This window comes from Botryllus schlosseri, chromosome 13 (genome assembly GCF_051294905.1).
Source record: "Botryllus schlosseri isolate E-star chromosome 13, Bs_hap1, whole genome shotgun sequence".
In the NCBI taxonomy this organism is placed as follows: domain Eukaryota; kingdom Metazoa; phylum Chordata; class Ascidiacea; order Stolidobranchia; family Styelidae; genus Botryllus; species Botryllus schlosseri.
In genome coordinates, this window is record NC_137248.1 from 20437057 (window position 1) to 20451712 (window position 14656).

The 14656-nt window shown below is 42.2% G+C and overlaps 1 protein-coding gene and 1 long non-coding RNA gene across 2 annotated transcripts in view; one reads left to right on the plus strand and one right to left on the minus strand.

The window, feature by feature from the left end:
- Positions 1-14656, minus strand: part of LOC145454219 (uncharacterized) — a 161087-nt gene that overhangs the window by 105202 nt on the left and 41229 nt on the right. The gene's annotated exons all lie outside the window — the stretch shown is intronic.
- LOC145453595 (T-box transcription factor TBX5-like) lies at positions 3991-6438 on the plus strand. Its single transcript, XM_080331562.1, has 2 exons — positions 3991-4429; positions 5633-6438. Exons 1-2 carry the CDS (start codon positions 4325-4327, stop codon positions 6287-6289), a joined length of 762 nt encoding a protein of 253 aa, XP_080187688.1. The 5' UTR covers positions 3991-4324; the 3' UTR covers positions 6290-6438.

Here is a 14656-nt window from a genome sequence, read left to right on the forward strand (position 1 = left end):
GCTCAACTGCATTTGCCTTAATTTGGATTCGGCAAACTTTGCGTGTAAATCTTGTATTCGCCTACATTCAAGCAACCCGAATCCAATAATAATGTTAACTTACGATTTGATTTGAAAATACAAATATGCTTAAGCGGGTTTCGCGATAGCGCTTCCTCGTCCGATGGTCGATGAGAGAGAGAGAGAATGAGAAGGGCTTGACGAAGACAATATATAACATAAGCGAAGAGACAAGTAAAACAGTAATCAAATAATCAAATAGAATGAACTCGGATAATTAAAATTGTTGATTAGAAACTTACACTACACACAGATGAAAGTTTCAATTGCAACTTCGAAACAGAATAGTTCGAGGGATCAGCCTATTGAAGCCACCACAATAAGCGACTCTGTCCAATATAAACTTCATTTGGTTTACCGGCGTGCAGATGATTCCATCCCCGACTAATGAAAGAATCCTAATTCCAAAACACAGGGGGCAAAGTTAAATTGTAAACCGTCCATCTTATTCGAAGCTATTGAATCTCCTATCGCACTGACATTCAATACATCACTTTGCAACTCTTCAGCGATGGGAACAAATCATCCGCAAATGGACGGCGCCGAACAATATTAGCACAATGATGTATTATAGCTGGTTGGGCAATGGGTTGTAAAACCTTATTTCAGCATGTTTCATGACCAGTGTAATTTTTGGAGGTAACTACAACGTCTCTCCTAAAAGTGTAGTTGGAAGTATATAACCAACTAACTTAGGGTTGCCATACGTCAGGAATTTAACTGTCTAAACTGCGTCATTTAAACACGAAAATATGGAACCCTAAACTAACTCGATATGTGAAAACAGGACATTTGAGCATTTTTCAGCGTCATCTGAGGACTATTCGCTTTTCTTTATCAACGAGGACAAATACTCCGAAAAGAGGTTATAGGGTTAGCCTATCTTTAACGTTCCATATCGCCGCTGCGCTCTCTCGTCCTTATCGCCCGATTTCCGTATCACTCGCTTGAAGCCGATATCAAGACATCGACCGCGGACTTCAATCGCATCATCAAGCGTAATTAACATCAATAAATATGTTGGCTTGATAATGATGCCTAAGGCAGTATTCGTTATCTTGATTGGACAGTTATATTCTATGGATTCGATGCAATGAAAATACATTTATGGATTAGGGAATTAATGTTGGATTAAATGCTGAATATTTCTAAAGTAATCCATTATTGACCCGTCAAGCGTATTGGTAATTGTCTTTTAGTCAATATATTACACTCTGAGTAAACCACAAAATTGGCCAACTCATACATTTTTGTAATGTGAATAAGCCCGCATTTTGAAGTCCATAAGCCGAAGAATTGTTAAATTTTAAAAAGACGTTGTCATTTTCGTGAATGACCGCAATTTCCTGAAAGTGTGGGATATGACAGTGGTCGACAACCACTGGTCCGCGAGAATCTCGCTACTGGTCCGGGGAAATTTATACATTGTTGAAAGTTAAGTGAAGATAGGTTCAGAATTATAGTGGTCAAGCGTACTGACGAAAATTTGAAACTAACCAATTTGATACTTCATTCGAAACATATGTGTTAGTGGGGTATAGGAGGGATCGTAAACCTTTTCTTTCCGAATCCAACATCTAGACTTATTCGCACAAAAACAATTAGATGCACGCTGAGCGTTTCCACCGAACAATGTGGCGAAATTGTTTTTCACCTATTATATGAAAACCAGATTAATTTACCTTTCTTTCATCAGATCGCACTCAGTCAGTAATAAAAACAGATCGGAGGTCTGGCCCGTGATTCCTAAAGATTAGAAAGGCGAACACTCGCTATACTCACTTAAATGAAGGAAATCACTGCAAATTGTACCATTCTTTACCTATATCACATTCCGCTACGGACATTTTGTTTGGGAAATCATGCATGCCAAGGTAGCGGTTATATATCTATTTGTAAGCAATGTGACGAGATCTCCTGCTGTGTTGTGATATGTACGCCCGCACGTTGTCGACTTTGCACTTCAAATTGAATGAAGAACGTATATGGTGTATGAGCTGCAACATATGTTAAAGTTCTTATGACGACCGGACTGCAAAAAAAAAACTCATTTTTAGTACTGGTCCACAGAGCGAAAAAGGTTGCCGATCCCTGTGATATGTGACAGATGGGCAGACGATACATAATTCGGAGTTTTATAAAGTTAGTAGGATCTGTCTACAAAGCTATTACGTTACAGTGGATATCCCCAACTTGATTAAGTATTAGAGAGGAGTGTAGAAGTACTTCGCAATCAACCTCCTCCGTATTCCACAGAACAGGGAGGTTGCAGAGTAACTCTACTGTAGCGAATGAAATTAACATTTTGAGAATTAATGCGAGAATAGCTTTCAATTGCTGCACATTGCGTCAGCGATATGCTCTAAATCTAAAGCACCGCAGCTGATATTCACAACTGTAATATTCGAGTCGTGATGTGTGGTGCAATATTAATTGAGTTTTAGGTCTATGTTAAATCATTGCGCAGTATACATGGTTTTATTCCGTAATATATTGCGGGCTAACTTCGCTTAGCCATTTAAGTTTGACTAAATAATGACTGTGGGAACAATGGATATATTTTTCTTCAGAAATTTTTAAACAAGGATTTTTGCGAATCAAGATAGTTTGCATCGCAACATTCACCGAATGACAATATTTTGTTCGGTTGAAATGAAGTTTGCCACCAAATCTATGGAATACAATTGTCCGATATGCACTGTTTGTGTCGCAACACTTAACGAATTACAATAGCTTGTCAAATATTTGTCGCGTTCAAACAGTTGGCAACCACATCTGTAGAATGGAATTGTCGGATACGTATGTGCAGTTGTGCACGTGTAAGATTACTAACATCCACATCCTTATCTAATATACATATATAATGGTGTTTATTGGGAGATATGATGAATGCAGTCGCGGCCCGACGTCTTGATAACGGCATCCTGCTTCTGATACTGATAACGGCGTAACTTTCATGCCGATAAAGGCGAGAGAGCCCAGCAGTGCATTTTAGTGTATTACCGTCACAGTAGAATCCAAATACACAAGGATCACACTGAGAACATGGCAGAAGTTGCGCGTAATATACATCCCGTAAACTCACAGAAAATTCACATGTCCCATGTCCCAACTTGAAACAATATACAATACACATAATAAGGAACTTTAAAGAACCATGTCGCGTCAAAAACACTTTATACGACGTCCAACTTGATCATGAAATCATTTGCAACCTGTCGCTAGCAGAAGTCAACAATGTCTCAACAATATTCGAATCAAGCTCCTAGCTGCGTCTACGACCAAAGTAACGTATTTGTCCAAAATTTACCATTCGGTACAGGACAGCAATGGCAGCTTTCAGGGCAGGTACGCCCGCAGATAGAGGTCAAGGAGCAGTTCGTGCAAATAACCTTATGCGATCAAGCTCTGTGGAATCAATTCAATTCGATTGGTACCGAAATGGTGCTCAACAACGCTGGCAGGTAAGTTTCAATATGAATTAAGTAATCTATACTCTTTCTAAGTATGATATGCTAATAACACTACGAGTAGTGACCGGACTGTAGGACATGAAATTATTGTATTGCTATAGTTTCGAGAGTGTCATGCATGCATTGTAATAGTAAATAATTATTTTTCCTTTCAGACGCATATCCCCATCGTTTCGAGTTAAGTTCTCTGGATTAGAGCCAAGCGCGCGCTATAAAATCATGATGGATGTCGAAAGAATGGACGAGAATAGCTATAAGTTCCAGGTAAGCATATTGATATTTTTTCAAACTATCACGGTAAATGGTACGATACGACAGTCACTAGTATTTGATATTGATAAATGCATATGCCTATCTCACAACATCGGTGGATTCACATCATTCTGACACTATCGCGCAGTTTTATATGATTTGACTTGTAGGATATATGACACCATCAAATAATAACAAATAGTAGAATGGTTAGTGTTTAGGTATACAAAATAAATTTAATTGTACCATAATGCGGAATGTGTAGTAATAATTTATCTTCGCCGCACCGCGTCGCTACAGTGGCGCAATCGGTTAGCATGCCTTACTTATATGAGGATATGCGGAGGTTGTGGGTTGCAGCCTCACCTGGAGCATCTTTTTTGAATTGGATGTAGTCGCCATCACGAAACATCTTGAAGTGTAATGACAATTTAGGGTAACATGCCACTCACGAGCAAAAAATTATACTGAACGTTTTGTAGGCAGGTCGATGGATAGTCGCGGGAAAAGGTAAAATACCGTACAGCCCTCAAGTCTTCATGCACCCGCTGTCTTCGTCAACAGGAGCGGATATCATGAACACAATCGTGTCCTTCCACAAGGTCAAACTGACGAATTCACCACTAAATCTGCAAAATGACAAGGTAAGAAAATTAGCTGTTGTGGGTGTTGTTGTTTTTGATATTCATGTTGTTTTGATTAATATGGCCATTTAGACCGGACCGATATTGTTTATAAGGATATCTGGTCTACTGATATGTCGCACGACCCACTTTCGTTCTGGCGATAGGCCAGGGGTCGTCAACTAAAACGGGTCGTGGGCCACTTTTCAAATTTGTTAGCGGCCGCGAGCCGCATGAATTGAATACCGATATGAAATAGGCCACACAGCTTTTCAACCAAGTTTTACAACTCTATGTCAGTACAACGCTGTGTTACTTAACATAGGCGATGGGCACATAGTTACCACAAAAGAAGTAATATTTGGTCAAGGGAATACAAATACAACAAAAAAATCATGATCATCAGATTTCTTTAATTCTTAACTATGAGCTTCGCACGATACCTGACAACGCTTTTCAGCGACTATAAGGAATTGATTTTGCAGCTAGCGAGAGACATTACTAGCTGAAAGACCATCTCCACGTAAAGCTTCATTTTATGGGGAAACCCTGAGCCGTTTTCTAAGCGTCTCGGTCATGGCAGTGTTATGGCCATTACACGCCAAGGCAATATGTCGATTCTCATTCATATCAGCTGATTTTTCCTTTCAGATGGAATGCTGTTGCCATCGCCAAAGCCGTTCTAGCTTTTACTTAGTGAGGAATAGTGATGTTGGGACCAGGAGTATGGTTTATTTAAAAAAAAACAATGTGTTGAAACTGTAATCAATTTCAGCATTTTGTACTTCTCCTTCTTAGCATTATTTCGACATTTCAAATCAAGCCGCTGGCCGCAAAATTTGACCTAGAGGGTCGCGTGCTGGTGACCGCTGGTATAGCCTTTTGTAAGATACCACGTACGGGGATAACATGGTTATGCAAAACCAAATCGCTTTACGTTATTGCAAGAATCGGCGCCTTACCAGCTCCAGCTGTAATAACGATATGGGCGAATGGTTAACTTTATCACATCGATTATGGTTATGGTGTCTCTGTTATATTGGGTAGGGCCTATATAAATCAGCAAGTCAAGTTTTCAAAATAGTGTTAGTTTATAGGCTTCAACTGGCAATGAAGACACAGCACAACTCATCAGATAAAAACTTGACTGAATTTTTACAATTCCAATGATGTTCCTACAACTTTGATTTTGTTTTAATTGTAACATTTCACGTCTTCTCTTAGCTTCTTCTACATTCAACGTACCGCTACCAGCTTCGCGCGCACATCGCGAGGTGCGACAGACCGGAAGAGATTTACTCCTACAGTTTCGCGGAGACGAACTTCATTGCCGTGACTGCGTACAAAAACGCCAGTCTCTCCCAATTGAAAATCGCAAACAACCCGTTCGCGAGGGGTTTTCTTCCAGGCGGAAGGAGAAGGAGAGTCAAACAAATCAAACGGGCCGAAGAATGCGACCAGCCAGCTCCAAAAAGATTTCACGCTGAAATCATTCATGTGACTTCACAGACTGAACATGATCAGCAACCGACGAGTTCCACCGCAATTTCGACCTTAAACCACGGACACTTCGTTGAAAATTGTAGTCATCATCAGTCGCCCCAGTCAAATGAAATTTATTATCCCGTTGATAGACCTCGGAACGAGCCTAGTACTAGCATCGATGTGATGTATCCGCCACATAGTTACTCTGCATATGGTTGCATTTATGGTACAATTGGAAGCTCAATGGATCAGTCCAATCAACTCCAAAACATTGATTTTGGTTGTCGGGAAGGTAATCCTTCTTATGCTGACTTAGAAGTGAACAACGGATACGATAATGCTCATTGGTACCCACCAGAACAATTCCATCATGGACAACATTTTACTCACCTGTAAGCACGAAGCTTGGGTGCGTCAATTATATTGGCTACTGTCGCTGTTTGTTCATCAGTTCCTTGGGCAGTTCCTCCGGATTTTCCGACCAACTAAACTGTTTTGTTAAGTTGACCAGTCGAACACGTGCATTATTGTACAACATACAATGTAGATGCAATAAATCAAACTGCTACGCAAGTATAAAATATTTCTGGTGTATATGAAGGCGGTGGTTACAGTTTCTGTAGAACCTTCACTGTGGTGTAGATTGGTATCGGGTTAAGGTTATCATTAGGCATGCATTTAAAACAAATTGAACTTTGTTTAAGACGGTTGCGGTTAAACGGTTGCGCGACATATGAGCATGCGACACAATGGAAAACGACAGTTAAGCATGCGACGCTATAGCATGAGGGCACATTTGCATGGTAACACATGAGCATATGGACACCTGAGCATGGGGACACATGCGCATGCGGACATATCAGCATGGTGAAACATGAGCAAGGGGACACATGGACATGGAAACAGATTAGCATGCGACACTTGAGTATGGTTACACATTAGCATGGGGCTAATCAATATGGTTACACATGGGCATGGTAACACGTGAGCATGGGGACACATAACCATGATATATATATATCGGCTTTCAATTAAATAAAAGGGCAAAAGAAAACAGGAAACAAATGAACATCAAGATAATCAGTTTTGGGCCCTTATTAAGCGCCTCCAGCGTGGGCGGTCGTGGGCGTCTTCGAGCGATAGCCCGCGTTGCGCTAGCTCGGTCTCTATTGCTGAGCGCCATGTGGTTCTATTCCAGCCACCTTTGCGCCATGGCTCCGTCGGAATGTGGTTGATGATGGCGGCGGCTGGTTGATCGTCTTGATGCCGCACTAGATGACCGATTAAGCGTAAGCGTCGTTCAGCAGCCAGCAAACGGCATGGGACTGTTTTTGTGAGTTTGCGCAGAGCATTGGTGGATATGTGCTCCGGGTGGTGGATGCCGAGTGCGTAGCGGAGGAGTGCATCGTAGTTGGCGTTGAGTGTCTTAGCCAGCTTTTCTGTCAGCGTGAGTGCTTCTATTCCGTAGAGAAGAACCTGCTCGACAGTGGCACGGAAGATGCGGGTCTTGAGCTGGGTTGAGACACTTGAATGGAAGAGGCTATGTAGCCGTCTTGCCGCGCCCCAGGCCTTTGCTCGCCTCGCCTTGAGCGCTTTTCCAGAGTCAGCGACGTCAATACCGAGGTATACAAAACTCGTTACATACTTGAGATCGATATCTCCCAGTTGAATTGGTGTCGCGTTCTCCGGTAGAGCTGGTATGGCCAGAACCTCAGTCTTCTTAGCGTTAATCTGGAGGCCAACAAGAGCGGCGGCGGCCTCTAGCTGGTTAATAAGACGCTGTGCCGATGCGGTGTTCGGGGCAAGAAGGGCTAGGTCGTCTGCGTAGGCAAAAATACCTACGTGGATTGCCTCGCGAGTCGTACGCGTGCGCGTTCCTTGCCGTGGCCGCCATTCAAAGAAGTTCGTAGTATCCGGGAAGGCCGTTCGTAGCACGAAGTCAAGGATGACCACGAACAAGAATGGTGGCAGGGTGTCACCTTGAAGCACACCAGCCGAAGTGTTGAAATCTCCACTTGGGCCGTCATCTGTTCGGACTCGCGCTCGTGTGTCAGTGTAGAGGGCCATAATGGCGTACGTTATCACCTCAGGAATTCCATAGAATCTGAGGATCTCCGCCATGGCTGGGCGCGAGACCGAGTCGAAGGCTTTCGCGAAATCAACGAAGACGGCCACAACATTCTTTTTGTGTGAGCGGCAGGTGTCAATGATTGTGCGCAGTGCCAGGATGTGCTCTGTTGTACCGCGAGATGGTCGAAATCCATTCTGAGCAATCAGGAGCTTGGTAGAGAGTTGCTCACGTATGCGAAGGAGCAGTACTCGGTCGAACAGCTTGGCAGCGGTCTGCATCAGGGAGATGCCTCTGTAGTTCGCTGGGTCACTCGCAGCGCCTTTCTTGTAGATAGGAACGATTTCGCTCTCGAGCCACTCGGGGGGCACCGGGCCGCCTTCGAGGACGCCATTCATGACGTCGAGGAGCACAGGTGCAACGCCCGAGGTGTAAGCAGCCGTTGGGATGCCGTCCGTGCCGGTGGCCTTGAATTGTGGTACTCCACGCATGGCTGTCTTGAGCTCACCTAGCGTGATCAGGGTTGTATTGATCGCTAGAGGATTTGCTGCTAGTGAAGGCGGTGCAACGAGCACATCGATGTCCGGTGCAGGTGTAGATAACAGGGTCTAGAAGTGTGCTGCGAGGTCTTCCGTACAGGCCTTCACGCGGGTCCTCTTGAAGCCAACTAATTCACCGATGGCTTTCCAGGCTGCTCTTGATCGGCCGATCAAGAACATAACCATTGGGACACTTCAGCATGTTGACACTTTACATGGTGACAGATTAGCATGGTGGAAATGAGCATGGTGACACTTGCCAATGCGACACTTGCGCATGCGACACTTGCGCATGTGACTCTTGAGCATGCGTCACTTGGCATGCGACATTTGAGCATGCGACACTTGAGCATTTGTCATTTATTAGTGTGTAGTTAACTAGAGTCAAAATCATGGGTTTATACCAGTCCGAAAATAATATATCTCCCCCCCCCTCCAATCCTAATACCCCCCTTCCCAATTTTAATACCCATCACCCCAACGAAACCGAAAACACTTGGGTAGGAATACTGGAGTCGACCTCAGTCTGACTCGAATTCACAACCTATTCGTTTCGAAGCGGTGGAGTTGTGAATATATTCAGCGGACTAAATGGAAACTAGTCAAGTATAGTCCACGCTAAGCATTCTTCTTGTCGAACATTATAATAAAACATCACGAGCGTGGATGCGTTACGACCTGCTTGTCGATACATTTCCCCTCCCAGCGAAATACTTTCAGAGCAATATTACTCGAATCTCGAACCTCGGCGCAGCAAACATATGCAATTGCAAAGTAGTACATTGCATACCCAGACGTTTTCAACGTTAGTTTACTCATTGTTCACTAACAGCATGACCATGGCGCCGAGTCACATTATAGTATGCCATTCAAAATTTTGAAATTATGCCTAAAATAAATGTAGTCTAAAGAAAATGATAAATAATCTATATCAGCGGTTCTTAACCGCCGGTCCGCGACGACTTTCCTGCCGGTACGTCAGTCATTTTACAATTTTGTACCTCAAATTTCAAGCTGCAATATGATGAGGGCTTGTCCATTGATAAAATAAATATAACATCAAAATTTAAACTGATTGAGAACTTCGCGAGGTAACATTACGTCTGGAAACATTTGACTTGAAGTCCAAGCCGTGTCATTTAACGATATGCGAGCGACAAGTACAAGCTGACTCGTTCAAATGCGCAGTTTGCACGATGATTCGTTTTACATTCATTTATTTTGTGAAGTAGCCTAGGTCTTATAGTAACTGCCGCACCACAAACCGCTAATTGATAGGGGCCGAGCTTGAACGGAGCCCAAAGTTACTTTTTTCAAAATTTTTCACGCTTTGTCCGATTTTGTGTCACTAAATTAGGGTTACCATATTTGTTCGAAGCGAATTCCGGACACTCTTTAGCGCCCACTAGCGGATTTTAAAATATCAAGTTCATCGTTGAACACAATGATTTATCATTGATTGATACCATTGTTGCGGGTGAAACGTTTATGTGAACTCGATTCGAGATTCAACACCACGAAAACAACACGCATATTGTTTATTCGCAATAAAATGGCATCAATTTATAATCGGGTTAAACCTCGAGCAAAATGGCGAAAGAGCCGCAATCAAAGACTGAAATGTATAGCCAATGACACAATGGATTGAATCATCGATAATTTGTCCTACTCCCGATCTGAACACTGTTTGAAATCACGAAATCGTTATCTACATTGCTATGACGCAACCATCTAACATTGCAAAACATAATTCATTCACACAGCTTGAAGGTTTGATGGGCACTAGGAAGAATAGCAAGTTCTGTATCTGGTAACTATTACCGATATGCGTCAATCACGGTCTGTCTGGAACGGGCATCAGACTATCTGTGCCATTCCATGGTGTCATAATAACGATCGCATCGCTTTCAAAAGTTTGTAGAATGGAGTTTTCTACGCGCACGGTAAGATACCATACCATTTACTCTCCAGCGCACAACGAAAGCTGAACACATTAATAAAATAAGGTATTTCCGGGAGCCCAATTTATTTAGCCAAATTTGCCATAGCCACAGGATAAACATTTGTGTATTCAAAACAAACTAAACACTAATATGATGATAATATCGTCAGAAATATTAAAAAGATTTCATAAGCTGGCCCGTGGCCATCCTCAAATGCAAAGTTGGGGATGAGAGAGAGTTGTCCCGAATCTTTGAACGACATAAAAATTTCAATATCTGAGCAGAATTGTTGATATGTTTATAAAATCGCTGATTGTAATTTTGGTATAACTCAAAGACACACGATGCCGACTGCATCAAAACCATGCTACCTTTAAATACGCTTCTACAATATATGCATATAGACATTAGGGTTGTCCAAAATTTGGAAAAATCTCAAAAAAGATGCGTATCCATGTCTCATTCTGTAGATTATTGATAAAAAGCGTCAATGAACCTGCAATAACGTTACAGGAAAGTCGTTAACATTTGTCTAAATGCGTTTGAAAGTAGCTGCCATAGAGTGGGCGTGTTAGCGACCATAGAACGGCGAGAAGACCAGTAATCACGAAATCACGTCTCTTGATTGGTTAATCAGCTATGCTTCAATGATCACGACCACAGTGGCTAGCTGATTATGTGCTTCTACTAGTTCAAGGAGTACGCTAACGGCAATGATGATTCTGTAAGCGCATTGTACGTTGGTGATTAAATACTAAAATGAGACACTTGGTCATTGAATTTTTCAGTGTTAAAACTAGATAACGATAGGTTCAGAACAACAATACCCTCTTGCAGGCATGACAGAGGTGAAACAGCGAATGCTTGTGAACTATAGATCCCAGAAATACCTATCTGATATGATTGAGATTACGCCAAGTGGTCCTGCTTTTCTGGGTGCAGTGCAGGTAAAGTATATTAGTTATCGCCAAACTGGTGCAGCACACCATATGAGATGGATTCTGGACGCAATCCTGTATGCTCTGAAGTTATGTTGGCCGACCAGGTAGCTTGCATTGGGACTTTAAAAAAATGTAACTAGCGCACCGCTTCAATACATTGTTTTTTTATGTCCATGTCTGGTTTGATTGAAGCATTAGTCGTGATGCAGTCGGTAATGATCTGAGATTCATTATGGACATGCTAAACAATGCAAGCGAACAGTCTTTTTACTGGTCCTACCCGCATAGTCTTTGCCTGCCTTTAGACCTTCTTCCGGGGCATCATTGAGGACTTAGAGAGCACTCGCGGGTATGATTCATTATGCTGCAAGAATGTGACAAGTGCCAAGCATAAATGGCTGATTCATCCAGTCCGTACAGCTTTTAAGACTTCAATTATATAGGCTACCACGACAAGATAAGATCAGACACGGCAGTGTCATTGTCAAGTTTTATATTTGTATTTAATCATGGAACATCCCCTCTGAAACTAGAAGTTCGTTCGCCACTTGCATAAGCGCCTTTGTAATATTTCTTCTCGTGTTTTTGTGCTTTCCCTCGATGAAAACAAGGCATACAGGCTACAACGGTTTCCTTCACAATAAGCCATCAAGTCCTGTATTTAAAGTTTTTGTGAAGCAGCTGTTCTTTGTTCATCATGTATTTCGTTACTCAACATGTTCTGAATTAATCTTGAATCATTATCTGCGGACCAACCTACAATGCGCTTACAGAATCACCGCCGTTAGCCGACTCCTTGACCAGCTGATCAGCAAGCCACCACCGTCGTGATCATTGAAGCATAGCAGATTAGCCAATCAAGAGCCGTGATTTCGTGATTACTAGTCTGCTTGCCGTTCTATGGTCGCTGATACGCCCACTCTACGGCAGCTACTTTCAAACGCATTTAGACAAATGTTAACGACTTTCCTGTGAGCTTATTGCAGGTTCATTGACGTTTTTTTATCTATAATCTATAAAATGAGACATGGATACGCATAAATTTTGAGATTTTCCAAATTATGGACAACCCTAATAGACATATATATAGAGATAATATAAATATAAATATAAATACTTCAACCGATACTGAGAACGTGTTTACCTAGCACACGCTCGATTCAGTTCTCCAAGTACAGCACTAAAAGCAATAAACTTACTGGGGTTGCAAATATAAAATCACACTCGCTGTCCGAATTAAGTCATTAACGTTTTTACTTTCTGTGATGCTTAGCAATTGAAACCGTGAGAATAAATGGGCCTCGAGGTCGGGCTATCGCGCCTGGAATGAAATAAAAAAATACCATATTAGGAATATAACTTACATGTTGACATATATTGAGAAAAAGTTTAATCAAGTATTTGTTGCACCTGCATTTCATGAATATTTTTATAACGTTTCTTGAGTCTTTCGCGGGCCGCACAAAATGGTGTTGTCCACCCCGGCCCTAAATCAATGACAATCAAGGTTCTCCCTCGTAAATACTAACAGTGATATCTGATCCAAATACATTGAAAAACCGGTGACCGATTCCACCAATGCTTTTGGACACGTAGGCTGCACATCGCAATTGCACGCGTTCAAGCATAGAGCATGGTGTTGTTATTTTGAAATTTAGAGAGTACAATACAGGCTTGAAACGAAATAAATGATCACCTTCTCGAATCCAGCGGTATGTACTTTTTGGAAATGAGGATGATTGACACGTAAGTGAGACACTGCTGCCAGTACGAACTGCTAGCTGGCCGGTAATATCTACATAACTTGGCGGATCTAAAATACAATGGTTATTGGCCACGTGCCATTTATTCGTTTTGCAGATTTACTGCGATATGTATCGTAACACAACTCATGACTTGAGCATAACTCGAAGATACATCTTTATAGCAGTTGAATCTCATGTATTCCTGACAAGGAAAATATTGGGGCCGCATAACTATCTCGCGGCAAATCTGAAATGTGGAATGATTCGTGGATTCGAAGCACCATCAATGCTATTACAGCAACAACTTTTTTAATAGGGAAGTATCATGATTGGCAGTGCAGTGCGCCATTTACGCCACGCTCAATATTCACCAAATAGTAGATACGGAATTGATTAGTCGAGTTTGCCCTATCCGAGTAGTGCGGCCGTTAGCATGGAGTGATTGTGTTTTTAACCAATGTCTATTCGTGTCGTCTCTGCTGGGCGTGCGAGGACTGTAGCGATAAGGTACGAGACTAAAAAGTTATGTCTGGTCATTATATAGTAAGCTTACTTACGCGGAATCCTAGACACCAAAACACGAGAGTACGTTTTTTCACCAACTTTCATGACACAAGTAAAGGCTGCCGAGAAAGGCGACGGATATGACATTATCACATGTCGAGGTACAAGCAGATCCACGGTTTGGACATGTTCGCCAGAAATCATGCTGTGATTTATTTTTCCGGATAGTATCTTAATTAAATATTAACATTATTGTTGTGATTGTGCCGGCGACTTTGTTCATCGAAGTACCGATAAATACATGACTCGACCAGGGTCGCAATAGCACTTCGTCAGCCCCTCGCCCCCCCCCCCCCCCCCCCCAAAAAAAACGTTGCTCAGACCCCCTCATACTTTACGCTGTTTATCGCTGCTAATCATCTACATTTGGAGGCGGCAATAACTCCGCTTCCAGTGGTTGGAATTGAACCAAATTTGGTGAACGTCGTTTCTATAGACTACCTAACACAGTGGTTCCCAACCGGGGGGAATTCCCCCCTTGGGGGGAATTTTGATATTCTTAGGGGGGAATCTGGCTTAACTTTTTTAGGGGGAATCTGGCTTTTGCATTGTATCGGAAGATACACTGGGTTCACAAGGTTTTTAGATTTTTATGGTATAGAACTGTTAAGTAGAAATTAATTCTTAACAATTGTATGTTTCTTTGGCGTATTTCAAGCTAGGTGTATGTTCAAATGCCTTCCGTATATATTACACCCCCTGATAAAGTGAGACTCAAGAGACGATTTCGTTGGGTCCACGACAGCCTCTCGACCAAATTGCTACTAAGCAGGAAAACGTCAAGCCGACTTCAGCACAAGGCCGCTAGTGAAATTGTTTAACTTTTTAAGCCAACATATGAGCTAACGTGAAAAACATACCGTACCAATTCATCGATTCAACTCAAGTCCATAGCGAGCGGACTTGGTGATTTATTTTTCGTCAGCCGCTACCCAACCGGTGAAAAACAGGTCAAATTTGACT

Bases quoted from the DNA above. Each gene is read 5' to 3' on its own strand.
- LOC145453595 (XM_080331562.1), top strand. From the start codon at position 4,325: ATGCACCCGCTGTCTTCGTCAACAGGAGCGGATATCATGAACACAATC. The intron at 4,430-5,632 runs GTAAGAAAATTA...GTCTTCTCTTAG, and splicing joins TAAATCTGCAAAATGACAAG to CTTCTTCTACATTCAACGTA.